The sequence below is a fragment of the Sparus aurata genome, chromosome 3, assembly GCF_900880675.1.
Source record: "Sparus aurata chromosome 3, fSpaAur1.1, whole genome shotgun sequence".
NCBI classification, from domain to species: domain Eukaryota; kingdom Metazoa; phylum Chordata; class Actinopteri; order Spariformes; family Sparidae; genus Sparus; species Sparus aurata.
This window is the reverse complement of record NC_044189.1, coordinates 8276112-8302682: the sequence shown is the minus strand read 5'-3', so window position 1 is coordinate 8302682 and position 26571 is coordinate 8276112. Positions and strand designations below refer to the sequence as shown.

General features: G+C 41.2%; 2 protein-coding genes and 2 long non-coding RNA genes across 6 annotated transcripts in view; 2 read left to right on the top strand and 2 right to left on the bottom strand.

Moving 5' to 3' along the window:
• hivep1 (HIVEP zinc finger 1) overlaps positions 1-15652 on the top strand; it is a 59892-nt gene extending 44240 nt beyond the window's left edge. For 2 of the 3 annotated variants that reach the window (XM_030413095.1, XM_030413094.1), the window contains exons 3-9: positions 1282-1335; positions 4260-10054; positions 10146-10279; positions 10392-10567; positions 11526-11627; positions 12303-12835; positions 13922-15046. In XM_030413095.1, coding sequence (XP_030268955.1) covers positions 1282-1335; positions 4260-10054; positions 10146-10279; positions 10392-10567; positions 11526-11627; positions 12303-12835; positions 13922-15046 — 7919 coding nt within the window. Of the gene's footprint in view, positions 1-1281; positions 1336-4259; positions 10055-10145; positions 10280-10391; positions 10568-11525; positions 11628-12302; positions 12836-13921 lie in introns of all 3 variants that reach the window. The other variant, XM_030413097.1, reaches the window with a different exon arrangement.
• LOC115579548 (uncharacterized) overlaps positions 1-21361 on the bottom strand; it is a 39941-nt gene extending 18580 nt beyond the window's left edge. The window contains exons 1-2 of the long non-coding RNA XR_003983675.1: positions 21216-21361; positions 20797-20924 (exon numbers count right to left, since the gene is read on the bottom strand). This is a non-coding gene — a long non-coding RNA (uncharacterized LOC115579548). The remainder of the gene's footprint in view (positions 1-20796; positions 20925-21215) is intronic.
• edn1 (endothelin 1) lies at positions 20046-23417 on the top strand. The gene is made up of 5 exons (XM_030413098.1): positions 20046-20540; positions 20794-20953; positions 21355-21513; positions 21732-21836; positions 22448-23417. Exons 1-5 carry the CDS (start codon positions 20480-20482, stop codon positions 22584-22586), a joined length of 624 nt encoding a protein of 207 aa, XP_030268958.1. The 5' UTR covers positions 20046-20479; the 3' UTR covers positions 22587-23417.
• A 2862-nt stretch (positions 23418-26279) lies between these two features.
• LOC115579550 (uncharacterized) overlaps positions 26280-26571 on the bottom strand; it is a 44030-nt gene continuing 43738 nt past the window's right edge. The window contains exon 3 of the long non-coding RNA XR_003983677.1: positions 26280-26397. This is a non-coding gene — a long non-coding RNA (uncharacterized LOC115579550). The remainder of the gene's footprint in view (positions 26398-26571) is intronic.

The following is a 26571-nucleotide window of genomic DNA, read 5'->3' as shown; positions in this document are numbered from 1 at the left end:
ATGTATTCATAGACCCATGATCCCACAAGGGAGGCAGGTATTTTCAAGTGAAACAATCAACTTCAGCATCCAAAATGACATCAGAGCATTAAAACGTATGCAAATGCATCAGAGCAAATGTAAAACAATAAACTTTACTTGTACTGAAACTTATATACATGTCAAAATTCAGAATAAGAAGTGATGGACTTCACAAGCTTAAGGAACTTTACTTGAGTATTTCGTTTTTCTGCTACGTTATGCTTCCACTGCTCTACATGTATTTGATAAATTCAGTTACCAGTTACTTTGCAAATGCAGTGAGACCAAGACACAGGATGCTGCAGAGCCGAAGTAAAACATTTTTGAATTTATTTATTTAATCGGCAGTTGGACTCAAAATACACCTACTTCATACAGATCGTCGTGTTCTATCCTGACTTTATAGTTAACAAAACTGAGTGCTGGCAGCTCAGGATATGTTCTGTATGTTTGTGCGATAGAAAGTGAAAAGACAAAAAAAGGAGAAAAGTGTGCGTGGGTTTTTGTATCATTTTTGCAGTCTACTTCACTGTTTTACCTGTTGTTTAAACTAAAAAATTTAGTTTTTAATCAAAAATTAAACCTAATGAGCCTTTGACACGCTCAGTATGTGAACACACCTACCACAGCCGAAGGTAGTGACCCTGCAGAGGCAGGGAAACAAAGGGTTTACCTTGTCTCTCTGCCTCTATTCCACTGTGTATTACCCATTCACGCCACATTAAGCAGTGTATATAATTAATATTGATTACAGCAACACACAGTGAGTCCTGCGCCACTTCCCACTCATCCATATGCTTCATACAGAAACAGGTTCTTCACCTGCTGGATTGTGACGTGTGGAGCACCTGAGAGGAATGAATTGGACCTCCCTCAGGGGTGTAAACAGCATTGAAATATGCAAATATATCAGTAGGGTGTGATAATGAGAATGAACCCACCATATTGACTTAAGTTAACCTGCATATCACACACGTCCGTGCTGTTTTTTCTTTAAGTGGGTGTGCTTTAATCGTTGACTGTGTGCACACAGGCTTGCCCCCCCCCCCCTCATGATTACAATAGTTTCCATAATGGAATAGCGCATTCTCTCAGCTATGGAAGAATATCTGTTTTTCATTTGAAAGACCTTCATCCTGCTGCAGCCGTGTGGGAAGCTTCCCCAGTATCATTAGTTACATTCTGCGCTGCCTTCACTGTAGAGCAGGAGTGTGTGTGTGTGCATCTGTGCTGAAAATGGTTTCTGCTCTTGTCTTACAGATAAAATTGAGGAGGCACAGAAAGAGCTTAAAGATCCCAAAGCCGCACAGAAAGGTAAGAGATATTTAACAAGGAAATATTTGTTTTATCTTTCATTTGCATGGCAGTTTGTTTGTTGTCTCATTCACCACCTGGCAGTTAAGAATGAATTAAATGTATGATTAAACCTAAAATAGTTTTTTACAGCAAAAGCACAAAACAAATTCAGTAGTCTTATCAATAGTATCAACTGTTACAAAAGTCAATTTGGTTGATAATTATTTTACTAGCTTTACATACATTACAATCACTTGCTTCATAGGGTAATCAGACAATTTGAGGTTTTAAAATGAGTGATCATAAAGAAAGGAGAATAAAATAAAGCTTCACTACTTCTTTACAGAACTTCCTGATTGGGTAAAACAGTTTTTTCACCAAACACGAAACAATACAATTCACTGGAATGCGAAATGTTTGTCAGTGGTGTGCAAAATGTTATACTGTGTGTGTGTGTGTGTGTGTGTGTGTGTGTGTGTGTGTGTAATTGTATTATTGGTTCATCAGAAAAAATATTCTGGATTATGAAATAATTAATCTTGTCATTTAAGAAATGTTATATTTATATTCAAACTGGGTTAAAATAATTGTTTACTAGTTGTAACTAAACCAGATCCTGTCTGGATTTTTGCAGCAGCCTTCACACTTAATGTTTCTGATTTAGGAAAACTATTTCGCACTATTCAAATTTTACTTTCCTGAGCAATATTTAATAGCAGCAGGGTTTAAGTCAGTGCTGGCACAACCATTGTTTTTAATATCTTTCACCCTGAATGTGCTCTTGTGGTTCAGCAGTGACCTGTCATAATTATAATTTTATGCTGCAACACCAAGTTAATTACTATTTTGTTTCACAGAAAATAATCTTTTTCTAAATTTGATATACAGTGCTAGTAGTGTTTTCATATAGAAGGAACACTACATTGCAGTAACACTAGTGATGCCATTTCTAAACACATAAAGAAGTTTTTGTTTTGTGAAGTGGTTGTTATGTAACTTTGTTCAAATAGAGAAACCAGTTTTGTTGAGCCGAAGCAGCTTCATTGTCTCCATTTAAGCTTTGCTACAACATTGTCCTTTTTAAAAAGCACCCAGCTTATTTATAAGACACGGTAATTGAGGTGAGACAGAGGCGCTAAATAAAACAAGTACGAATGAGAATATCTCAATCCCCCTCTCACAGTACAGCAGGTACTGATGTCAGGGCCCACCAGTCAAAGGTTAATCGCTGGGATAACGGCCCAGAAGTTAATTTTTTTTACGAGCTCTTTCACACCACATTAAGGCTTAACATTGAGTCACATTCTTTATATGGTGATCAAAAAGTTAGAGGATTTAAAATGTGTGATCATCGAGAAGAGAGTAAAATAATGTCAAGCTTAAATCTTAATTGGATGGACTTTAATTTATTCAAAGACGCCTAAACAACTTTTTCTAACAACAGAAGTTAACACTGAAGACTGACACTTAAAAATGCTGTTTGTTTATCCAGTGTATTTTTTTGTTTTGATGGAAAAGCTGCGGTGAAGTCATGGAATCTCTTTTGAAGACTTGTTCCAGTAGTGGGAAGGAAGAACTAATCCTTTTCCCATGTCTCTCAGAGGCTGTTGATACAAATGCGCTTCTTTGTGAGGAGTGTTTTAGATTGAGTTATTAAAAGTCACAGGGTTTGCTTTGAATGCTTGTTACATTGGTTGTGTGCTCCTCTAGATGCTCATTGGTTGCATGTTTGTGTGGAGAACGGATTAACTTGTGTAAAGACAAGGCGTTCCTCAATCTAATTATGCTCGAGGCTTTGAAGGAACCCTGACCTCATCTTGGGAAATACCTACATAAGCCAGGAAACTGTGACAGGGCACTGCTAATCTTATGCAACATGTCCTTAAAACACTCCAATGACTGAATCACTGTTGTAGGGCCAACACAACCAATTATGGGACACCATGGTATGGGTGCGCCCTTTTAAAAACAATGCTGCTTTATTATAGTAATGGTGTTTTCTCTTCACTGTCTTTGAATTCTATGTTACATTCTCTATTCAGCTAAGCCTACGTACATGAACAGCAAGAAAAGGGAAAAATTAACGTAAAAGTTATGTAATGAAGTGCGGGCCCTTGTGGTATCAGTCAAACAGCAAATAAATAAAAGTACCAGTGATGTCTGGAAATGATATACAGGGTAATATATAGGGTAATATACCCTTTAACAATTTCAACAAAAGAAGTTCTTTATCTTAAATGTATAGCACTTAAATAGCAGATGATCCAGAGATTTAGTTTTATGTAGGCCATCAATTATGCAATTGTACTGCGCTAAAATCAACATCTGTTGTATGTTGATAAGTAGTAAATTGCTGATCTGAATATTTAAAATGAAATAATGTATTCATATTTCTCAGGAAGTTATTAGCTTATACATAATAATTCAAAATACTGTAGAAATTAAAACTCTTTTATCTGACACTTTAGACACTGTTTTGGTGTAATGTTATGTCCTAATTTTGTCATCTGTGTTAGTTGTGACTGTGACAGGCATAGTAATTAGCGTTGATAATTGACCCATCGATGCTTTGAAAATCCAATGTTGTTTATTCATTATTGATGAGAAAAATTGCACCCATTGTCCCTGTGCTTAACTACTGATGTAAATTAAGGCTGGAAATTCAAGTAAATATTACTGATGTTTAAATGGCAGTTATAAAATATTTTAAAGTTGGCACTATTTTTAAAGCATGATTTAATGTCTAAAAAATCTGATCCCTAAGTCGAACAACATAAGTGTGATCAGTTTCATAAGCCAATACACAAATTTCAACAATTCACCTCAAAAACAGAATGTTTTTTTGGGCTCACACATGTGTGTTGCAGAGTGCTGGGAAAGTTTTGGATAAAGATGGTGTTATCGTACCAACTCAGCTTCTCTGTCTCTCTATCTCTCCTCAGGGATATCTGAAAGCAGTCGAAGAAATGCAGATAACATAAAAGGCCTAAAGAGGAAAAAGGTTGTTGCAGAGAATCGTCTTGAGAAAATTCCCAAATCTCCGGTCAAGAAGCCCCTACAGTTGAAAACATCTGAGACTGCACTCCACAGAGCTCCATCTGAGGGACGGACTGCTTCTTGCTGCTCATCCTCCAACAGTCCTTCCCACAATCCTTCATCACCCAGTGGGAAAAAAGATCAACAATATGCCCAACCAGTTGCAGCATCCCCTCACAAGGGGTCATCTTCTGCTGACTCTGAAAGGCTGAAACAGGAAGAATCATCTTCTCGGCCACCATCACTGCAGCCCACTGATGGTGAGGAGGGCACTTTGATTACTACTAAAGTGTCTCAGTCCAAGGACGGCAAGAGCCAAGACCCCAGCTTTGAGGGAGATCCTTACCACAGCAGTGCTTCACTTGATGTTCTACTTAAAGCCATGGAGCCTGACTTCAGCACACTGGCTGAGAGGAAAAACTCATTGCAGGCCATTGGAAAACCAGCTTCCACACTTACTGCTCAATCTAGTGGTGAATTAAGAACAATGCCAGCTGTCAATGTTGGTCTCCAGACTCAACCTTCCCACATGCAGACTTATTATATTGACAAACAAGGCAACTTTATTGGCATTGCAGCACCACTACAGGGAAGTGGGCAGACATCTACACAGGTTACTCCCATGCAGTCCTCTCCGCTTGCTACACCACAGTTTATGCCTGTTGCTTCAAATCCAGATAAACCTAGCTTGCATATGAGCTTCAACACTGGGCCATCCACTATAACTCACGCACCTGTTCCCTCGGGCTCCAATACTTTGCCACAAAGCCAACCACCAGTTGTGCACACATGCCAGTCCCTCTCAGCAAGTGTCCCCAGCACAATCCAAGTCCCAGTTACACCTGGTGGAAACCAAGTTCAGATGACCACGGTAATGAACTTTGGCACTGAGCAGATATACAAGGACCAAAAGCCGAAGAAGCCAGGAAAGTATGTTTGTGAATACTGCAGCAGAGCATGTGCAAAACCGAGTGTGCTGCTCAAACACATTAGGTCTCACACAGGAGAAAGACCATACCCCTGTGTTACGTGTGGCTTCTCATTCAAAACCAAGAGCAACTTGTACAAGCACAAGAAGTCACATGCTCATGCCATAAAACTGGGCCTCATTGCACGCTCTGAATCTGGAGGTGGCTCACTCTCTCAAGAATCTGACAAAGCCATCGGTACACATTCAGAGGCGGAGGAGAGTGGGGACAGTGATGAGGAAGGTAGCACTGCTGACTTGGACCCTGACTCATCGCAGAGCAGTGTGGCAGCTTTGTCTGAAAATAGTTTACAGAGTGTAGGTACAGCCCAAGCAAGCCATGGGGAAACTGACTCAACAGCTGTGTTTGAGTCAATGAAACCAGCCTCAGGTCAGAGGGCTCATGAGCCCAAAGTGACAGCTGCACTCCCAAAAGTTGTTGTATATCCAGTTAATGTCTCCCCTCTGAGGGCAGACAGCCCAAGAGTTACAGGTACAGCGCCTGAGCAAGCTGCTGCACAACGGCAACGAGAGTTCCAGACTGCCAATCTAAGATCAAGCATCACAGTCCTGTCATCTCTGAAAGAGGTAGATGGTACAAATCCCTCACTAGATACTGTGAGTGAAGATGAAGACCATCAGTGTAAGTCTCCGCTGTTGGGTGGACATGCTCAGCTTCAGAGGCAGCAAGCAACAGACTATTCTCAACAGCAACAGGTGAAGTGTCTGCTTAGTCCTCGCAGTTTGGGGAGTACAGATTCTGGCTACTTCTCACGTTCTGAAAGTGCAGACCAGGCCATGAGTCCACCCAGTCCATTTGTTAAGATTACTCCACCAGTGGACATTGACATTGCCAAGAATATTCTTCCCAATGTCCCTCCTGTGGTCACCACAGTAATGCATGTAGCAGCTGAGCAAAAGCAGCGGGCCACAGAAGGACAGATGCGTCCACCATTAGAAGCCAAAGCACTCTCTCTGGAAGAACGGATTTCAAAGCTGATATCTGATAATGAAGCAGTTGTTGACAACAAGCAGCTGGACAGTGTTAAGCCGAGGAGGACATCTCTCTCACGGAGAGGGAGTATAGACTCTCCCAAATCATACATATTTAAAGACTCTTTTCAGTTTGATCTTAAACCAATGGGAAGAAGGTCAAGTTCCAGCTCGGACATCCCCAAGTCCCCATTCACCCCCACAGATAAATCAAAGCCAGTATTTCTTCTCTCTGTACCTTCTCAATACCCACCAATGGATTGTTTGCCAATAACGAGGAGTAACTCTATGCCTACTACACCGGGACACTCTGCCCTTCCCCTTAACGTTGCCCCCCTCCCACACCCTTTGCGAATTTGTCAGTCATTTGATGAAAAAATTAGTTCTTTGAATGATGATGTATTTTCATCAGCTCCATCAACCCCAAATCCAGCAATACATTCTCGTACCTTAGTCAGACAAGCAGCTGTGGAAGACTTTTCCACCAGTGAGGGGCATGGCCTCCCTACATATCGCTCCATGGATGATGGCTATCAAGGTCCGAGCAGCGCCGCAGAACTAATGCAAAGAAGCAGATCTTTTGAGCACCACCAGGACCGGAACAGAAAGCCTCAGCAGAATAAAGGCACAATGTATGAGTGTGAAACTTGTCGTAACCGGTACAGAAAGTTGGAGAATTTTGAAACTCACAAGAAATTCTATTGCTCTGAGCTTCATGGTCCAAAAAACAAGCCAATCACTGTCAAAGAATCTGATCAAGATGTTTTTCACGTTAACATAATGCAGCCCCTAGTCCCAAGATCAACTACTGGCTCAGGAATACTTGATCAACAGACTTCAATTCGGAAGAGAAGGAAAATGAAAAGTGTTGGTGATGAGGATGATCAATCTCCTACTGACACTATTCCACCCTGTTCAGTTAGTTTTGAGCTACCTACAGCTTTGGCAAATAGAACTTATTCTCAGCATAATGTAATAGTCGACATACAGCCCAAAAACAACCAGTCAAAGCTACCTCAGATTCAGCTCATAGCAAGAGGCATTAATACTCCAGATTCCAGACTGTCACCAATACGAGAGACCCAGATCAGCACCTCTACTAAAGGTGAACTGCAAAGGCAAGGCAGTGGCACGTCAGTCATCAGACACACCAACTCTCTCAGTAGACCCAATTCATTTGAGACAGAATCCATTGACAGGGCCTCTCCTGTTGACAGTATGGAGAAGGATCCCCTCAACAAGCTCAAAACAGATGCAGTAGCAAATGTCTCAGCTGACAGCTACCATGAAAAACTATCCAAACCCAAGAGTACTGACTATGGACAACAAAGGACAGAACAATGCACTGAAGCCACCGTAGCAGCAGTTGGTGAAAACTCTACTCCTGTCCATCAGTCTCGTCTAGTTCGTCAAAATAACATACAAGTTCCGGAGATTCTGGTCACAGAAGAGCCCGACAGAGAGCATGACACACAGACTACTGAGCCAGCAGACAAGCCTGCAGATCAGTTCAGCTGGCCTCAGAGAAGTGAAAGTTTGTCAAAGTTACCGGCAGAGAAACTTCCACCAAAAAAGAAAAGAATTCGTCTTGCTCAAATGGACCACTCCTCAGGTGAATCCAGTTTTGAGTCCAGCCTCTCGCGAAGCCTCAGTAGGGACAGCAGTCTTTCTCGTTGTTCCAGCATCTCAGCCTCTTTTGACAGAGATGAGCCATCTAGGTCAGAGAGTCCTTCTCGAGGGGAGTGTGTCAGCAAAATTCCAGAGCCTCAAGGTCTGCCAACAGCATTCAACACCCTTGGTGTGCCTGGAATGATGAGGCGTGCCGCATCTGAACAGATCACTTGTACTCAACCCTCTGTTGAGATATCATGTGACTACCGTAGCAAGTCTTTTGACTGTGGCAATGTTTCTCCCAGCAGATCTCTCTCACCAATTGGACAGCCAAAAAGTGGACAAATCTCACAAGTTGCCCAGGTGCCACTTATTGAAAGAAGGCGGGGGCCATTAGTCCGACAAATGTCTTTAAAGATAGGCCCAGAGAGTCAGCAACCTGTTCGAAAAGTCATACCTCAAGACAAACCTCCAATCACAAATGTTAGCTCTTTAACTCAGAATAGATCACAGCAGATTCACATCGCCAACAGGCGCACCATGGCCCAGCCTTTTATTCTGCATACTGGAGATTCTCTCTTGCAAAAGAATGAGCAAATGGTGCAAAGCATTAATCTGGGTAGCCCAACTCAGCAGCCTCAAGTCCACGGCCTTCCACATCCTTGGCACCAAACATCAAAGGTTCAAATATGCCAAAAGATACAAAAGCCGATGAGCCAGATTTTAGTTTGTCGCGAGAATGTAAAAAACAAACCAGCCAACTCTGAAGAAAATAAATGTTTTGTGCCCAAATACCAAATGCAGTGTCCTGCTCTAAGAGCAAGCCAAACATTTTCTTTCTCCAGCACACAGGGAACTCAGATAGCCTTGCCAGTTTTAACAATACCCATTGCCAATCCAATTTTAAGCATTTCGAAATCATCAGATGTACTCCAAAATGTATATGTTGCTCAACATAATCAACAGGCCTCTGACATTAAGACACAGACGGTTGTTCTGTCGGGTGAACAGCGAAGGGATCCGTTTCATCAGACCCAAACAGGTGCTATACCATTGCCACAGATCCTCATCACTCATGAGCAGATGAACCCTGCTCCCTCTGTGTCCAATAAAAATAGCCTCTCATCCACCCACAGTGTAGATAGTGATACTCAAGCTGTTCCAATTGTAAAGAAGGATAGGACTCACCCGCAAACTGTTAGCACTCACAACCATACTGGAGAAAGAACACCTTCTCTTGGGTCCTTACATTGCACACAGAAACTGGCATCAGTAACACTCTGCCCACAGCAGGAGCCCACTGCCTCAAGTAAACGAATGCTGTCACCTGCGAACAGCTTGGACATCTACATGGAAAAGCACCAAAAACGAGCTAAGGATGAGCATGGTGTGGCCTGTCTCACTGATGGCAGATCAGTCAATTATCTCAATTCCAAAATGTCAGAGGTTACCCGACAGAGGAAGCTAACACTCGTTAGGCAGGTTTGCACAACTGAACCAGTGGACAGTCCCATTGAAACTGAAGCACCACCTCTGCCGCAGGTTAAAGCAGATGGGGAGAAGGACTCAGAGGCTACTGATGATGTTAAGCCTATGTCACCTGACAGTGCTGGCCTGGAAAAAGATACAAGAATTGTTATTGGGGAAGTGAGCCCCACCCTGAATACTACATCTGGTAGCCAAGGTACCGCCATACCAGCTAATAACACTCTGAAACCCCAAGAGAAAGCTGAGGAACAGAGATGGACTCCTGCCAAATCCCCAACTAGGCCCTCCAGTTTCCAAGGTGGTCAGATGAAGCTGACTACATCGGTGTCTGTGGTTAACACAAAAGACAGTCATCGCCTGTCTTTCCCCAGCCTGAAGACTGCCACAACTTTCACATGGTGTTTCTTGATGAAGAGGAAGCCTCTTCATGTTCCACAGACTGACCTGAAGACTTCAGCGTATGCTGTCTGGACAGTCAACCCCAACAACCAAAACCCACTTGGGTTGCCCACCAAGGTTGTCATGTCTCTGTTCGATTCCAAGCAGAGCTCCAAGAAAATACACTACACTTCGGCCATAAAAACCAGTGAGAAATCTGACATCTTGTCTTACTCAAGCAAGCTGAAAGACGTCATGCCCAGGGTACGAATTAATTTTCTGCAAAGTTTTCTTTTTTGCCGCCTTGTGTTTGAAACGGGTCAATAAATGCATCAATCACTTTGACTTTCTGCAGGTGCCAATATCCCAGAAGTCTACATCTGTTGAAACCAGAAGTAAAGTGCAACCAGAAGCTCAGACCAGCACTGAGTCAGAGAAGGAAATGGCATCCAAAACAGAACCAAGACGGGTCAAAATATTCGATGGCGGGTATGGTTCGAAACAATAAAAACATTTGATATTGCAGTTAGAAATTGTATTTGCTTTGTTATACATGTTTGTTTGTCCATGTGTCCCTCATGGTTCTATTGTAATCCCACAGATACAAATCTAATGAGGAGTATGTTTACGTACGTGGGCGTGGACGCGGTAAATACATCTGTGAGGAATGTGGGATCCGCTGCAAGAAGCCCAGCATGCTACGCAAACACATACGCACCCACTCTGATGTCCGGCCATACCACTGTGTCCACTGCAACTTCTCCTTCAAGACAAAAGGTTAGAACTCAGTAGATCATTTGTCAAACTCACATTTGTTGATTAATTTTCTTAAATCTTCTCAGCGAGTCTAGGTACTTTCACAATTATACAAAATCAAATAGTTACATAAAAAGGTTTCAAGACAAGAACGTGGAATATATTCTGAGGTTACATAAATATAATCCATGTAATGATCCAGATGTTTTTTTCAAAACAATTGCCTTCACTGTATGTGGCTCTAAATTGCTGGATATATAAACACATATACTATACATCATGATGCATATAGTACCACAAATTTCAATAAAATTACATTCCTGATCTTAGACTTGAACACGCAATTTCTTTCACTACAATTTACATTTGAAAGAACATATTCTGGTAATTGGAAAATTTCATGATAAGTACATGTTAGTTACTAAGCAACATACTGAAATGACACCCCCCAAAAAATCCACAAAATGTATCAAAAATTACCCCAAAATGATTTTACCAGCCTTTTCAAAACTGCTAATTTGAATATAGCAGAATATTATTATTTAATTACTGGGGTAATTTTCCATGCACTTTTGGCAAATTTTTGTGAAATTTCACATATGTTGCTTAGTAATTACCACCTACTTGCTTTTCAATTTGTGGAACTGTAAAATTACGTGTTACCTATATTTTTAATATGTAGCCTTCTACTGCTACAGCTCACTTCTTCCTTTTAGTAGCTATGAAATTCAAGATGTGTTTCACCATCTCTTAAACCAAGACAGTATGATTCACCATTCTTTATCGAACTTCCCTACCCACGCCGCGCTGCAGAACAGTACTTGGTGTCACAGCAACCCACGTTCATTTAAAAATGTCTTTATCAGTTACTCACCCTTTACATACAGCTTGCCCAAAGACCACATTCTCTTACATAAACTGCTGTGCTATTGTTCAGGCTCTACCCACCCGTAAGACCTCACTGACTCTCTTCTTGCAGGAAATTTGACCAAGCACATGAAGTCCAAGGCCCACAGTAAGAAATGCATGGAGATGGGGGTGCCTGAAGGTCTCATTGAGGATCAGGATGCAGAGGATTCAGGTACATAAGGATCATTGTGTGCTCCAAAACTATAACTTATAAAAAAAAAAATGTCTATGTTGTTTCTCTAAGGGTTTATTTACACCATATTGTTACAAATGTAATAGATCTTGTTTACCCCATTTGCTTTTATTTCAAACAAGAGTGCCCTTTTCAGAATAGTTCTCCTGTTAATGACATGAGATATAAAACCCTGATTGTCCCTGCTTGTGCTCTGTTGCTAGGTTGATCAATAGCTTTGCCACGGTCTAATTAGAAATTCTAAATGCAGCTTCTTCCTCTGTTAACTCAAAGCACATGTGGGCGGCATGCACAGCGTTTAGAAAGAGGAAATTGCTGCGTCTAATTTTAGAAAAAAAAAAAGAGAGTGAGAGAGAGAAGCTGCCTGAAAGCATTCTATGGTCCCAGCATATTTGTTTTTCCTCCTCTGCCTGTGATGGAGCTCAGGGGCGTATGGTGGTCAAGGGTGTGAAACTATGCAGCCACAGCACAAAACATTACTGAACTGCATACTTAGCTATGGAATTTCTCGCTGTGTGATAATAGAATATGTTTAATGAATGAAAAAGTATATACTACCAAATGGCTTATCTATTGTCATACCAGCTCTGATGACTCATATGTTCTGTGGAATACCAAGAATAGATTCCATCTTACAAGTTTTGTCCTCTGCAGGAGACCGCAGCCAGGTGAGCAGCGCTGACCGTCAAGATTCAGATGGTGATGACTCTGATGGGCCTGATGACGAGGAGAATGACGACAATGAGGAGGAGGAGGAGGACAGCCAGGCAGAGTCGGGCCTGTCCACCAACCCCTCTGTCTCCGCCAGCCCGCAGCACATCCCTTCCAAAGAGGCTGAAGTCCCTCCTAGCGCCCTCCTCGCCCAGATGTCAATCAGCTCAGTTTCCTTACCTCTCTCCCAGCCTCCAGCTCCTGAACCCCCTACATCCGACTCAGAATCTGTCCCAATGATGAGCCCCGTGTCCCTGAGCAAGCAGATATACATCTCTGGGTCATCATGTGGCCCAGTCCACTTCCCTTACTCTCCTCCACCTGTTGCTACCACATCAGACTCCTACACCTCAGACACAGAGTCAGTGCACATGATGAGCCCAGTGTCACCGTGCAGGCAGATGTCCATCGACTACCCTGACTTTGATGTGCCCCCTAGTCCCCCAGTGCCAGGCAAGGGCTCCAAGCTAGGCCAGGTGAGACCCAACTATTCTCATTGCATCTCTCTTCACCCCTCCCTGCCTGCCTCCTTTCTTTCCTATCCATACCCTTACTTTCAATCCTGCATGCGAGGCACTTCCACAAAGCTCCTGTGAATGCTCTGAAAAGGTGAAAAGTGTTCATAATCCTAATTCGCTTTCGTAGACTGGTCCAAACACCATTTCATCTTCTAAGAATGTGCTACATTTAAAAGGGAAAATCCAGTATTTTTAAGCCCGGGCCCTTTATTTACATATTACAGTGTTTAAACAATTCATACTTACCAATATTTTTGGAATCAGTTCAGTAGATCGCCTCATCTGCAATGACTGCAATGTAATTCTTTGGGGTAACTCTGAGCATCAAAAGTTCATCCACTAAAAGACGACAGTAGAAGTGTAAGACAGAGTGTGAGAGAGGAACTGGCAGCAAGATGGCTGAGTATGTAACTGATTTTGTCAATGTAGATAAGGCAACAACTGTGACAGCTGATCAAGAGAGATTTGAGTGAGACTTCTTGAACTAGACTTCATCTAGGTCAAAAAAGAGAATACGGGAAAATGGTGTCCCTCTGGTGCTCATCAGTTTAGGGACCTTGTTCTTTCAGAATCATAGAAAAAGACTAATGCACTCATAGGGTAACGAGTTAAAAAGCCTTTAATTAATCATGGCTGTTGAATCACAACAACACAGACTTCATCTAGACTTGACCAGACTTGCTGGCACTTCCTCTAGCTAAACTCAAAACTTCTCTCTGACTCAAGTTTCTACTGTTGAGATTTCAGAGTGAAACTTCTCCTTTAGCGAGGCTTGTGTTTCTGGTTACAGAAAGGATCTTGCAGTATTCAACAAAAAGGTATTTCTCTGTAGGAATCTTTTTCACTTGGTCAGACACTTAATAATAATAACCTCAGTCAGTGGCAAAAAACAAGCACATAACTTGGATGTAACTTTAATGATCGGAGTTGCCCCAAGGATAACATGGGAGCCATTGCAAATCAAAATATAGGGTCTAGGTTTAAAAATAGTCAATGTTAAGTCAAGAATGATGAATTAACATTGATTTTTTTCTCTCTTCGCAGGATACCTCCCCTTCCCTTCCTGATGTGGTAACCAGTGAATCGGGAATACCGGTGGACCGGAGCACTCAGACTTCCTCCTATGTTTCCCAAGGCCCCATGCACTTTCCTCCACAGGGTCTATCCCAAACACTAGGAACAGAGACCCAGACCCACCTGTTCAGTCACCTGCCCCTGCACTCCCAGCAGCCTTCTCGCTCCTCTTACAGCATGGTCCCAGTTGGAGGGATCCAGCTGGTGCCCGCTGGCCTGGCAGCTTATTCCACCTTTGTACCAATCCAGGCTGGGCCTGTCCAGCTCACCATCCCAGCAGTGAGCGTCATTCACAGAAACACAAGCCCTTTACCAGCTCCCAACTCCTCACCCCAACCAGAAGGCTTGCAAGCCCAGCCACTTGTGGTCCAGGAACCAATCAGCAGTGTCCTGCCCTGCTTCCCTCTAGGGCAGGTTGCTGGCCTGCAGGCTCAAACGATACAGCCAGTCGGTCTGGAGACACTTAACCTCATGGGGCTGACCAACACAGGCCTGGCATCCACTCATTTATTAAACCAGCAAGGGCTCACTCTCAATGCCACCCTCGGGCTGCAGGTTTTAACTGCCAACCCCACCTCGCAAAGCAGCACTGGCCCCCAGACACATGTCCCAGGCCTGCAGATAGTTAACATTGCCCTGCCTGCAATCATTCCTTCTCTCAGCCCTCTCTCCACCCTCAGTCCTCTGCCTGGGTCGTCAGAGAGGCAGGGCAGCCCTGAAGCTCCAGGAGCACAGCCGTCTCAAAGTGAACACGGGCTCGGTTCTTCACAGAGTTGCATGTCTGCTTCATCGCCCACCCCACTGAAGGTCAGCAGCTCTCCAGAAGTGACCTCAGGCAGCAGGGCGAGCCCTGGAGGTAGCAGCAGAGCTGAGCTCACACAGACTGTTGAGAGAGAAGAGAGGGAGAAATCCCCACAGCAGCATCAATCACCAGCTCCTGAGGGCCGAGTAGATGGTGCTAAGGAGTCATCAGTTGAGGGAGCGAGTGATCCTGCACCACATAGAGCACCACCAGTGACCAGCTGGCAAAAGGTAATTGATGACGATAATGAGGTATCCAGTGATGATGAAGACAGACTGGTCATTGCCACCTGAAGACCCCAAGTTGAAAGCTCTTCTTGTTCTCTTTTTGTAATTCTTGTCACTTTGTAAGACTGAAAACACTTTTCAGGGGTTTGTTTCTTTGCAAATCACCTTTCAAAGCACAGATGCTGACATTCATATTGTATGTGCAATCATATGATAATTATAATGATGACCAATCATTTTATTTTTACTTTTTTTGTCAGCTCCAGACAATTTCTTTTTTTTTTGTACATGTTGTATAGACAATTGTGCCTTTATGGAGTTTCTTGTTTAGGAACCTGTACATAATTCCTTATACATTCAGTAGTTGCTTGTGTTTATTTCAGAAAAAAATAAAATTAAAGAGAGGCATAACAATGGAGGATATCAGTTTTATTTTGGAGGATTTGTCATTCGTAAATTTATGGAATTATAAATGTTGTACTGGTATATGTACATTTCTATGGATTATCGGGCAATGTTTCTGTGTACAGATGTTGTGTTCAACTATTTATTATAATCCATCTAGTGCCCATTATGATTCATAAGTCCATAGGTATGTGCATTATGGTAGCTTTACATTGCTGTATCAATATTCTTAACTGTATCAGTAAAAATTTGTTTACAAACATTAAAGTGGTGTCACTGTGATTTGTCAGTTAAGCAATAGAAAGTTTGTCACTAGATATTTTCAGGTTGACTCTGGACTGCAACTATATTACAACTATCGTGAAGTCGGTGAGTGTTAAATGTGGGACTGCGGTGTGAAATTATTTGTTTATTTGATTCAAAGAAAACTAATCCAGCTAGTTAGATATTTAATCAAACAAAATACACAAAAATTCATTCTCATATTTGAACACAATTTTTGTGTTGATTTGAAACATCATGGCCTCTGGTAATTATTTTTTAATTTATTTTATTTTTTACAATTTGCTGACATTTGGCACTACACACAGAATTGATATACGAGAACATACTTTAAATTAAGCTATATATATATATATATATATATATATATATATATATATATATATATATATATATATATATATATATATATATATATATATATATATACATAAAAAATAAAAAATCCAGGATTGCAATCCAAAATTGTTTTTTATTTGGTATCAGCTAAACAAATACATAGAAAGTATGTCAATCAACCACAGCTCAGTGAAAAACGAAACTGATATGATTCATAGGTCGTAATACAAAGATTTCTTTCAATGATCATACAAATGTGGTATCAAACGCTTGAGACGAAGACATGTCACGAAGGCAGGATAATTTACAGTTTTAAAATAAACCTCATTGAACCGAAAATTGTCTTTATATTATGTGCTATTTATTGGCATTGATGAAATACTTACATTCATGTTTTTCTAGCCAGTAAATGGAGCCAATAATATGAAGCCAGATTGCTTAACTTACTATCTTACTGATTTAACAAGTGCTTCTTTAAAACACAAAGATTCAAATTACTGTTTATCTAATCTGTATCAGCTGAAAAAACAGAAACAGTGAACTTACTGGGAATCCCAGGTGTCTTTTTCTGCAATACAATCTCTAAAAACAAGAGTTCAGTCCATATCAAGCAACAAATATGCAGATATAAATATATCTGTGGTAGGCCAATGTCAGCCCATATTGTCAGCCAACTGATAAATTGGTTGGGCTCTTACATAAATACCTGGTTGTGTAATTTTCTCAACAGATTTCAGCAGTGCTGTTCCGCTTGAAAATGTTTCTATGAAGCTCAACAGAGGGAGGAATTTTAATATTGCTGGTTTGTCTTATATGACGACAGAATAATGTAAGAATTTCATGCTGTATACAGTACAACAATTCAACCTCCTTCACCATCCCACACCTACAGTAAGGGGGATCTTTTGTGCAGAAAACATCAGTGAGATTTAATCCTCAGGAGACAACCTCGGGATCCTCTAATTATCACAATAATGCCTCTGAATTAAAAATCTGTAGTTGCTGATCAAAAAAGCGGTATTTTATTAATTTGACTTTATACTTATTATGACTATATTTGGTTTATTTTACACCTACTGTGCAGGAGGAGTCAGGGTAATGAGCTCCCAGAGGACTGTGACCAAACATAGCAATCTGGCCTCAATGAGGGAGACTTCTCTCTCATCTCAAGAGGCTTTACAGTGATAACCTCCTTGTTCCACCCCATTCAGAAGGTGACTCATCCATCTACAGAACAGACCCCATCGCTCTACCCCCTCCTCTACCCCACAGCTGAATGAAACCTGTACGGGGAAGCTATAGTAAAGCAAACAGAGACACCTAGAGGTCATTATCTGCAAGTGCTAAGAAAACAAAAACGATGATGAAGTGAAGCGTCTGATCAGCAAAAGAAATCTCTATCAACATCCCTAAACTAAGGTATCCATATTTTAAGAAAAACTTTATAAAGCTGCATCTGATGCTATTCAGTTTTGTCTGATTCTGTCATGAGCACAAGCTGTTCTCCTCACCAGTGGAAAGTCACAGCACCAGCCTGTGATTGAAGGCCTCAGAGGTGCAGTATGTCAGGAAACTTTACCGAAGAAATTTCCACTCGGAGCATGCGTGAACACATAAGCAAGGTCAGTTTTCCACTGCTGATGTGTTTTAGGGAAATAAAGCACTCCTCGCTTTCCACAGTTTATTACAACTAGTGGAAGGAGAGCATGAGATCAACGGCCACTTAGGAGCTTGTTCGTACTTTCATTTATCAATTAATAAAATGCAGCAGTTGTGGAGCAAAAGGGCAAACAGGATGTTATAATCATTGCAAATGGATGATGTGAGACAACATTATAGGGCGACAGATTATCTCATATACTCTAAATGTTGATTTATATGTAAACATCTGTATATTAAGCCACATTGCTTACATGTGATACTTCTAATTACCAGCTGAAATGTTTAACATCCAGCAGGAATCATGCTCAAAAAATGAATATAGATTATAATGCCTGTGCCGGTTATGTAATGTTGGACATAATGTCCAGTATAACCGTTTAATACTGTATTCTGAGGGACAGAGAATGAGGAGTATTAAACTTTGAGTTTTATTCCAACTCACTGCTCCAGTCCAGAGCATGCAAAAGGCAAACTCTCCTCCTACCTGGCAGCCTCTTCGTCTGTTCACAAAGTGGGCTGGCACCCAAAGTTCAAACTTCACTATGTGACAACATTGCTGCTAACTAAAAATACTTTCATTGCTAATCAAGATGGGGTTTTTTTGGCATACTTTTTATTCAATTTTTTTCAGTAATTACCATACTTCAGTTTTTGCAAAAGTGGTATATTGTGAATTGAAAGAGGAGTTTAAGTTTGAAAAGTATCTACTTTGTGAGAATCAGCGTTGTGCCCAGGTTATTTGTAATCTCAGAGTTCCTAAAATTACAGAAAGATACAAAAGTCTGGAAAGGAATAAAAGATTTTGTTCTTCATGTGATGATAACTGTCTTAGAGATGAATATCTTGTTTTATTTAAGTGTAAAAACACAAGTATTGTTGATAAAACAATGAAATATTTGTCAAAATACTTAATACTTAATATACTTAGTCATCCGCATATGTTTAAACTTATTTTGTAATTGAAGATGAATCAAAGATTGTAAACTAGAACCATTTCTGAGTAATCTTTTGCTTCGCTTTAAATAACTTGGCTTGAACTTGGGAGTCTATTCTAGTTGTTTACTTTTGTATTATGCTTTTGTTTTATGTTTGTACTCTACACCACAATATAGTGGTCAAGATTAAAGAAAAAATCTGAATCAGAATCAATATGAGCATGTTGAAGGATGGTACTCAAAAAAATAACCTTGTGATATTACTTCCACTTGGTTTGAAACTCTCTCTCTTTTAATTACACAAGGAAAAGGAACTATGCAATCGTGATACCTGTCAAAATAATTGCAGCACGTTTTTTTGTTTTTTCCATGTTGTGCAGCTCTAGTATCAAAGTAGTGCTATGAGAAAGCTTGATAAAGAAAACTTCTCACCATGTTGGACAGCATCTTTACATTTGAAAATTATTACTGTACAGGGTACTTTGATACTAGAGCTGCACAACATGGAAGAAACAAAAATCAAACTGCAATTATTTTGACAGGTATAACGATTGCAATGTGAATTAGTGGGAAGAAGCGGCCAGACTTTCAAGGCTTCTTGAGCGTTAGCTGAGTGGGCTAAGCAATAATAATAACAACATAACAGTAGTAGTAGTATTCACTCGATAAACTTGTTAACCCAGATCATTATGAATGAATAATGTGCTGCACCAACTGCTCTGAAAAAAAAATAGGATTTGCATCTGGTTAATATGGAAAATGTTGGCTGCAGTTGCGTCATTTTTAAAACTTAATGTAAAGAGAATACGAGTTTGGTATTTATTGTTGACTACAGTCTTTCTGCTGTTAACCAAGAAAACTGATATTTTGTTATATTTGTCTTCTAATAAACATCCAAAATTTAATGCCCTCAATATTCAATAGTCAATGTGTTCCTCCGGTATTGAAAATTATACTGAATATTGTTGTATCAAAGTTAGAAACGCCCGTATCCTGACAACACTAGCGCTGTGTTCAAGTTATGTCTCTACTCTCACTGTGTTTCTTAATGGCTTTTATTAATGTTAATTCTTACCTTCTTCCTTCCTGATGTCCTTTGTGATTTAAAACAAGGAATTTTTCTTTCTCCTGCCAAATTCAAAACAATGTAAATCTTACAGTAAATGACTCCTCCTCCTGTTAATTGTTCTTAGTTTATTTTTGTCTTTGTTTTTTTTAAGTAATGTTTTATCTCTTGAATGCTTTTGTCTAAACTTTTTTGAGAGTTTTATTGTCTCCCTACCTATTTTAATGTTATTTGAGCTCATTTCAGCAAAAGTTATGTTTTACTTCTACCTAAGTACACTTATTATCTATACTCTCAACATTATAATATACTCCTTTATGTAATGTTCACCACTACAACGCTTGCCTGCCACCTGCCGTCTGATTACTGCCACTGCAGCTCAGCCACAGAGTCCGACTGAAGTGTGGTACAGGTCGCATTCAATCACCCGGCGTCTCCCCCATCATCCACTCACTCAGGGCCAAGGCATCTCAAAATCTTCCACTCCGCCTGCACGGCTGCTTATCAGCCGCCGACCACTAACAAACATCATCGTCTGGGTAGGAGCCAAAGGACAACAGAGAGCGGAGCAGCGGCAGCAGCAGCAGGAGGAGGAGGAGGGGAGGTGGAACGCTCCTGTATAAAGTCAAAGGGCTGAACATGTGGGGCCACACTGACAGAGACTCTGCACCGCTCCTGCGTCAATCTCTGAGGACGACCAGCGAGACACTGTACCGGAGAGAAAATCACTGGATCTTTAATTTTACACTTCAGGAGGATTATTATTACTTTTGCCGAGCGATATTTTTTTGTCCAAGACGAACCTGAAAAATGGATTTACACGTTTTTATTTCCGTGTTATCAGTGATGTACTCCTGGATTTTGTGCACAGGTAACTTCTGCCGAACGCTTCTCTCTATCTATTCTACCTATGTATTAACATGAATGAATCATTACGTTTTTATACATAATATAAGCAATAGTTGAACTACTATTATAAAGTAAAGTTGGAATACTATCTGCAAAGCTGCAGAGCACAATCTTGCTGCAACTGCGCAGATTACACTTTAACTTCATGCACATTCGTGACATTTAATGTTTTATGTTTTATATGCAGTGTTTTAATAATGAGTGTTTCATTGCAGTACTTGCAGCGCCTTCTGGAGAGACAACCACCGCCTCCACCACCACCACCACCACCCAGGGGCGCCATGTGCGGACCAAACGCTGCTCCTGCGCCACTTTCCTGGACAAGGAGTGTGTCTACTTCTGCCACCTGGACATCATATGGGTCAACACACCTGAGTAAGTCACCGTTATGTAAATGTTTAAACAGCCGTAAAATGTTATACCTTTCTTTAGGAAGGTTACAAATTGAAAGTGTCCGCAGAAAACAAGTATTCAGCTAATTACTCACCCAAATATTGGATAGACGTTGAAATACAACACGTATTTTTAGACGGATGATTAGCTAACACTAACGTTAAGCTAACATTTTGAGTACGTTGTCGACTTCTTAAAACACTTTTCGCGAGTTTACCTGAAAATAAACTAGAGTTTTTCATACCTTGTTAGCGTTGGGTGACATTCCCTTGTACATTTATAAGTTAAACGAGCAGACTTTAACGCATTTTAGCGTGAAAAGGACATGTTTTCCCCGACCGTTAAGTTCAGTTTGTTTGATTCGAACTGTGTTAACTTTCCAGGCGCGTGGTCTCCTACGGACTGGGCAACGCTCCCAGGACGAAGCGCGCGGTCGTGGGCTCCATGGCAACCAGCAGCAGCGGCGGCGGACCCCGGTGTCAGTGTTCCCGCGAAGAAGACAACACATGCAGGAACTTCTGCCGGATGGAAAAACACCTCAGGTGTGTAATTTGCATTTTATCCCACTTTTGAAAAGTCTCATGAGCACGCGATCAAAACAACAACCCAAACACGGATCATAGTTTTTGTCGCTGATACTCGAAATCGCCTCAGTCTATCATTTGCGTGCATGTGAGGACAAGTTTCGTCTTTATAATGTCTCGAAACTGCCTGGTGAATAATGTTAATGGGATCCCGCTCTCATCGTGCGCTGTTTCAGGTATGCGACGCTGCCAGACACGGTGATCCGCTCCGCCCAGGGCGATGGTTGTGCCGAGGCGCAGTGCAAACACAAGCTGGCAGCCGACACGGGCAGGATTAAAAGGTAAGACGACCTGCTCACACTCAATGAGGCTGAATAGCTCGGAGCGTATTTGCAAAGAAATAAATGGACGTGGTAATTATAACCTCACTCGCACAGAGGTCTTTTGTAGGGCAACAAGTTAATATCTGCCTGTGTCAAACCCCTCTGAGCCTGAGATGAAAACAGTTAGCACGTGTTGAGGGCAGGAATTTCAAGATTTCAAGAGTCCCTAAAGCATTAAACTCCCTGTACATTATGATGACAGAGCAGCATTATGAATTCCATAAGACTTATGAGATTGTGTGGAATTTACCTGAATTGAGCTGCATCACTTTCCCTCCCTCCCTGTCTGAGGGAGTAAATGAGCTCCTGTGCTGCAGCAGCACTCATGTACCATCATGTTTGAGACTCCCAAATTTGCAGCGCCATTTGTCTGACACATTAATAATTGGAAACATAACATTCAGTCTCCTCAAACCACTCCAGAGTGTGTTCTGCTTGACACTCTGCCTACTTAGTGGTTTGAATGTTTGACTGACAGCTCAAGTCCACCCAGGTGTAGGTTTACCTTTTACATAACCCTGAGAGATCGATGGTTAAGATGTCTAATCGTTCTCTGTCTTTGTGTTCAGGATGAAGAATGGCAACAAGAAACGGGTGTCGCCTCTAGCGATCAGGGCCGCCTTGAAGACCAGCCTGCTTCTGAAGAAATGGAGGGCGAGACAGCGCCACAGGGCGAGGGCATGGGAGGGCGAGAGCGTGGCCTCCTAAAGACTACAGATAACCTCCGCGCCTTGTCATACAGAGGGGGAAAGGGTTTCATAAGCCCTTTCTCTACAGCCAATGGAAGACAAAGGAGAGCCCAGATATGGCCGGAAAACTTCCTCCATGTTGGCTTCGAGAGCATTCACGACTCGACTCGGTTGCACTTCATCAGTCAGATGAACGAGGGCAGAGACAGTAGACACGGAGTTCAGGTGAAAGTAGATAAGCTGAGCGAAGGACTCGGCCGAGGACATTGATTGATCCTGTTGGTGTCAGGGTCAGACTCAATCACCGCTCCTCATATGGACTAAAAAAGAAAAAGCACCACAGAGCATTTCAAACACTTGACTTTACTGGAAGGATTCCACATACAGTAAATCCTTCCACTGCCGTATACGGATGAGGGCAGTCCTACTCATTATATTTAAAGATGCCATTACTTTTCCTCATACAAAGTTGCAGAACCAGACTGTTACGTCTACATAGAAGGGATCATGCGGTTGTCACTGCTTCACACAAGAAGATTTTTCACCGACTGAAACTATTTACTGCATTTTATGTAACAGGTCGTCCCCTGTGTGTCAGGACACAGGTCATTGTAGCTGTGCAGTACAGTAGCTGCTGGGAGTTCTTTCATTTATCATAATTTAATTGTCCACTAAATATGCTATGTATGTATGTTGATGTCACTATTTATTTATTCTTTTTGTATGTTGTAATTTGATGGCCATATTGGCCCGTCACATGTTTAGTTTTGTCATTTCTGTGAAATGTTTTGTCACCAAGGTGCCAAGTTTTGGCCAATCTTAAATAAATTTGTACACACTTATTTAAAAAGTCAGCGCCTTTATGCTGCTGTGTTGTACGTGCAAGGAACTGTGACTTCAGAAAAACAATGTTTCGGCTAAAAGTTGGAGGAATAACTCACAGCACAAAACTTTCAGTGAACGTTGAGCTCTACAAATCAGAGATGTAACAGAACAAGTATGAGCTCTGTATTAAATTATTTTAAAGGTGCAGTATGTAAGAATTTAAGTTTAAAACACTCAGTTAAATTAACTAAAATCATCACCAGGGTTACATCAGGTTTTAAGTTACGTCAAAGATATCTAATGTCTACTGAAGTTAGCATGCTAACCAGCTAACCTGAAGTCCCCCTGATGGTCCAAAGCTCCTTAGTTCCCCGTCAAAACAACACCAACTTTCTGCTGGTGTTCCAAGCTCTCAGTCAGGTTTGCTAGCTGCATTGCTAAATGTGCTAACTAACTAACAGCAACTTCAGACAGCAGCCTTTTGTGGTTACTCTTGTGATATACTGTCTTTTACTTGGAGTATAACTTTTTTTCAGGGGCCCAATTTTAACATGTTGTACTTTAAAAGGATAGGTTTTAGCTAAAAAAAAAAAATGTAATCATTATTCAAAAAAATTCTGGAGCTTCACAACAAAACAAGTGTTGCAGCATTTTCCTAAACAACTGAAAAGTAGATGGGACTTGTTTAAAAATGTAAAAATACAACCCTCCCCCGAACACAAAGGGCTCCCTACAGCTTGTCCGATGTAAGCCAAGTCACCAGTAGCTCTGGTGGTTTTCAAACTGATTTGAAAAGACGTTATTAACACTTTTTAAGGCCTTCACCGTCACTGTCTTCACCGTCGCTGCTAAGCTAAAAGCGCTAGCGTGCATCCCATCAGAAGTGGGTGAACTTTTCCTTTAAGTTGAAAGTTACACAAACAAGTGAGATAAAACACAAGAGACGGGGACGAAGAAAGAGACGATAACAAGAAAGTGTTGATGTGGAGGACAGCGAGGCAAACAGCCCATAAACCCCAGCTCACCCTGCCCTTTCATCTGCGTGCCAAACCAGACTACACTCTGCAATTTCCAAATCAGCTGAAAGTTGATTTAAGGTTTTCCATCAGCAGCTCGGATTTCAAAGACACATCCAGCACATTGTTTGTTTTCAGCTCTTTTATGACCTGCTTTGTTTTAAAATACTCTTAAATATCTACCACCCTCCAGCCTGAGCATTTCTGTCCCTGAGCTGAAAAGTGACTCAGCTGAAATGCAGCAGATCCTGACTCACTCTTAAATTATTTTCTCAACTACCTGCTTCGGCGTCCGCGCTCACCTGTAATGATTAATGCCGATAAGGGCCGATCCTTACACAATTACTCATTACCACTCCTCGACCATCTGTTTTTCCTCCTGTAATGAAACCAAAACGCCTTGAACTTCTGTGGATATCTCTAATTTAGCCTCGGTTAATAAATCAGCTTAATTTGACGTCAGTTAATCGCTCATCCAGCTAATTCTGCTGCTGATGAAAGAGAAGCCTGTATCATGAAAAAAGCCCACAATCAAATATGTTTTTAAAAAGGTTTTCTCAACCAGTAGACGAGAATGTAATCCTTCGATTTGTGTGAAAATGTCACAACCAAACGTGGATTTACTGGAGAGCAAAGTAAAAATCCCTCACTTATACCCAGTAAGCATGGATTAAAAATAAGACTCTCTATTGGACAATGATTTAAGTTCTTAAAAAGTTGTTTCCATCATCACAAGCACTTTTTACGAGATTAAAGCCATGCTGCATCAATCTGTCAGGTTCGTTCCTTCTATATCTCAGCTGTACATGTGATATATGTCAAACAAGTTGTTCTTGGGTTCCGTTCAAACATTGGTGCGCCTGGAACACACTCCCATCAGTCATCGCGGCGCTGCTCGAGCTGGCAGCGGAGAACAACCCAATGCAACTTGGCTGAAAAAGTCTTATCTATCCAGCCCATTTAGCAAACAAATCCCCGCTGGATTCTGTGCCGCAGGCTCAGTGGAAGAAAAACTGCTGCGTCCTCCTGCGTGCAGATTCAAATCATAATAACACTGATGTCAGATTTTCCAGACAGACCTACTTTTTGTTTGCAAAACAATTCGAAGACTCGTCTGCTGCAGGAGACGGTCCGGCGACAATAGGGAGGCAGTTTCGATGACACGCCAGAAATGGAGTTGATCCCGTGATGCAGGTACAGTGCACGCTCGACCTCGCCAAGCTAAGCTCCTGTTAATGGAAGTAAGTCTGATGTCGCACTCTCCTGGGAGCGTGAAGGAAATTAATCCAGAATAATGCTCGGCACAGAAACGTATTTGTCCACAATATGTTACATAACAAGTGAAAGTGAACAACAATAGAGTGGCTCCATCACATAATCTTCACTGGTACATTTATTTAATCTGATGCATTATGTAAAGTTATGCCATATTTGTTAATATTCCTGATATATTGACACCTACGAACCAACTCAAACATCATCTGACTGCAGACACATTCTATATCTTATTTAATTGCACATCGTCAAGCAAATCCTAGCATTCAGATCCTTTTTTTAATTAAAATGTACATCATGTTTCATAGGTTAATGTGCTCAATACCAAGCAGAACGGTCTAGATAGCAATTGTGCTACGTCATATATTAGCTTATCGTTACGAATCATTACCTTTAAGCAGCATTGTAACTTTGTAGTTGATTGAAATTCAGCTTATTCAAACTATTTTACATACCTTTGGGTAGCTTAAGGAAATGTGACCAAGAAGATAAAGCACGACGTGAAAGTGACGCAAAACATGTTTCTATACCAACATCACTCCAACAGAACTCCTTTTGCAGCAAAATGGTGCACATCACTGTTATTTTACCTGATACATTCGTGCAGGGGGAGCACAGAACCGTTGTGTAGTTTGATGATCTTCTGAAAGCTGACGACAGGCTGCCAATGATCCATGACTGTGCACCAACTATCCATACCAGTGAAGCAGCCACCTAATGATTACGGAAACACATTGGCCAGTTAAATGTATTATTATCTCAAGTGATGATTGAGTGAGCTTCACCTGTCAAGCACTTTGTGAGTTCCATCTGTGAAAGGTGCTATATTACATAAATATCATTATTATCATCATTATTATTAATATTATTACTGAGTGTGCGGACATT

Bases quoted from the DNA above. Each gene is read 5' to 3' on its own strand.
- edn1 (XM_030413098.1), top strand. From the start codon at position 20,480: ATGGATTTACACGTTTTTATTTCCGTGTTATCAGTGATGTACTCCTGG. The intron at 21,514-21,731 runs GTGTGTAATTTG...GCGCTGTTTCAG, and splicing joins CGGATGGAAAAACACCTCAG to GTATGCGACGCTGCCAGACA. The intron at 21,837-22,447 runs GTAAGACGACCT...CTTTGTGTTCAG, and splicing joins GACACGGGCAGGATTAAAAG to GATGAAGAATGGCAACAAGA.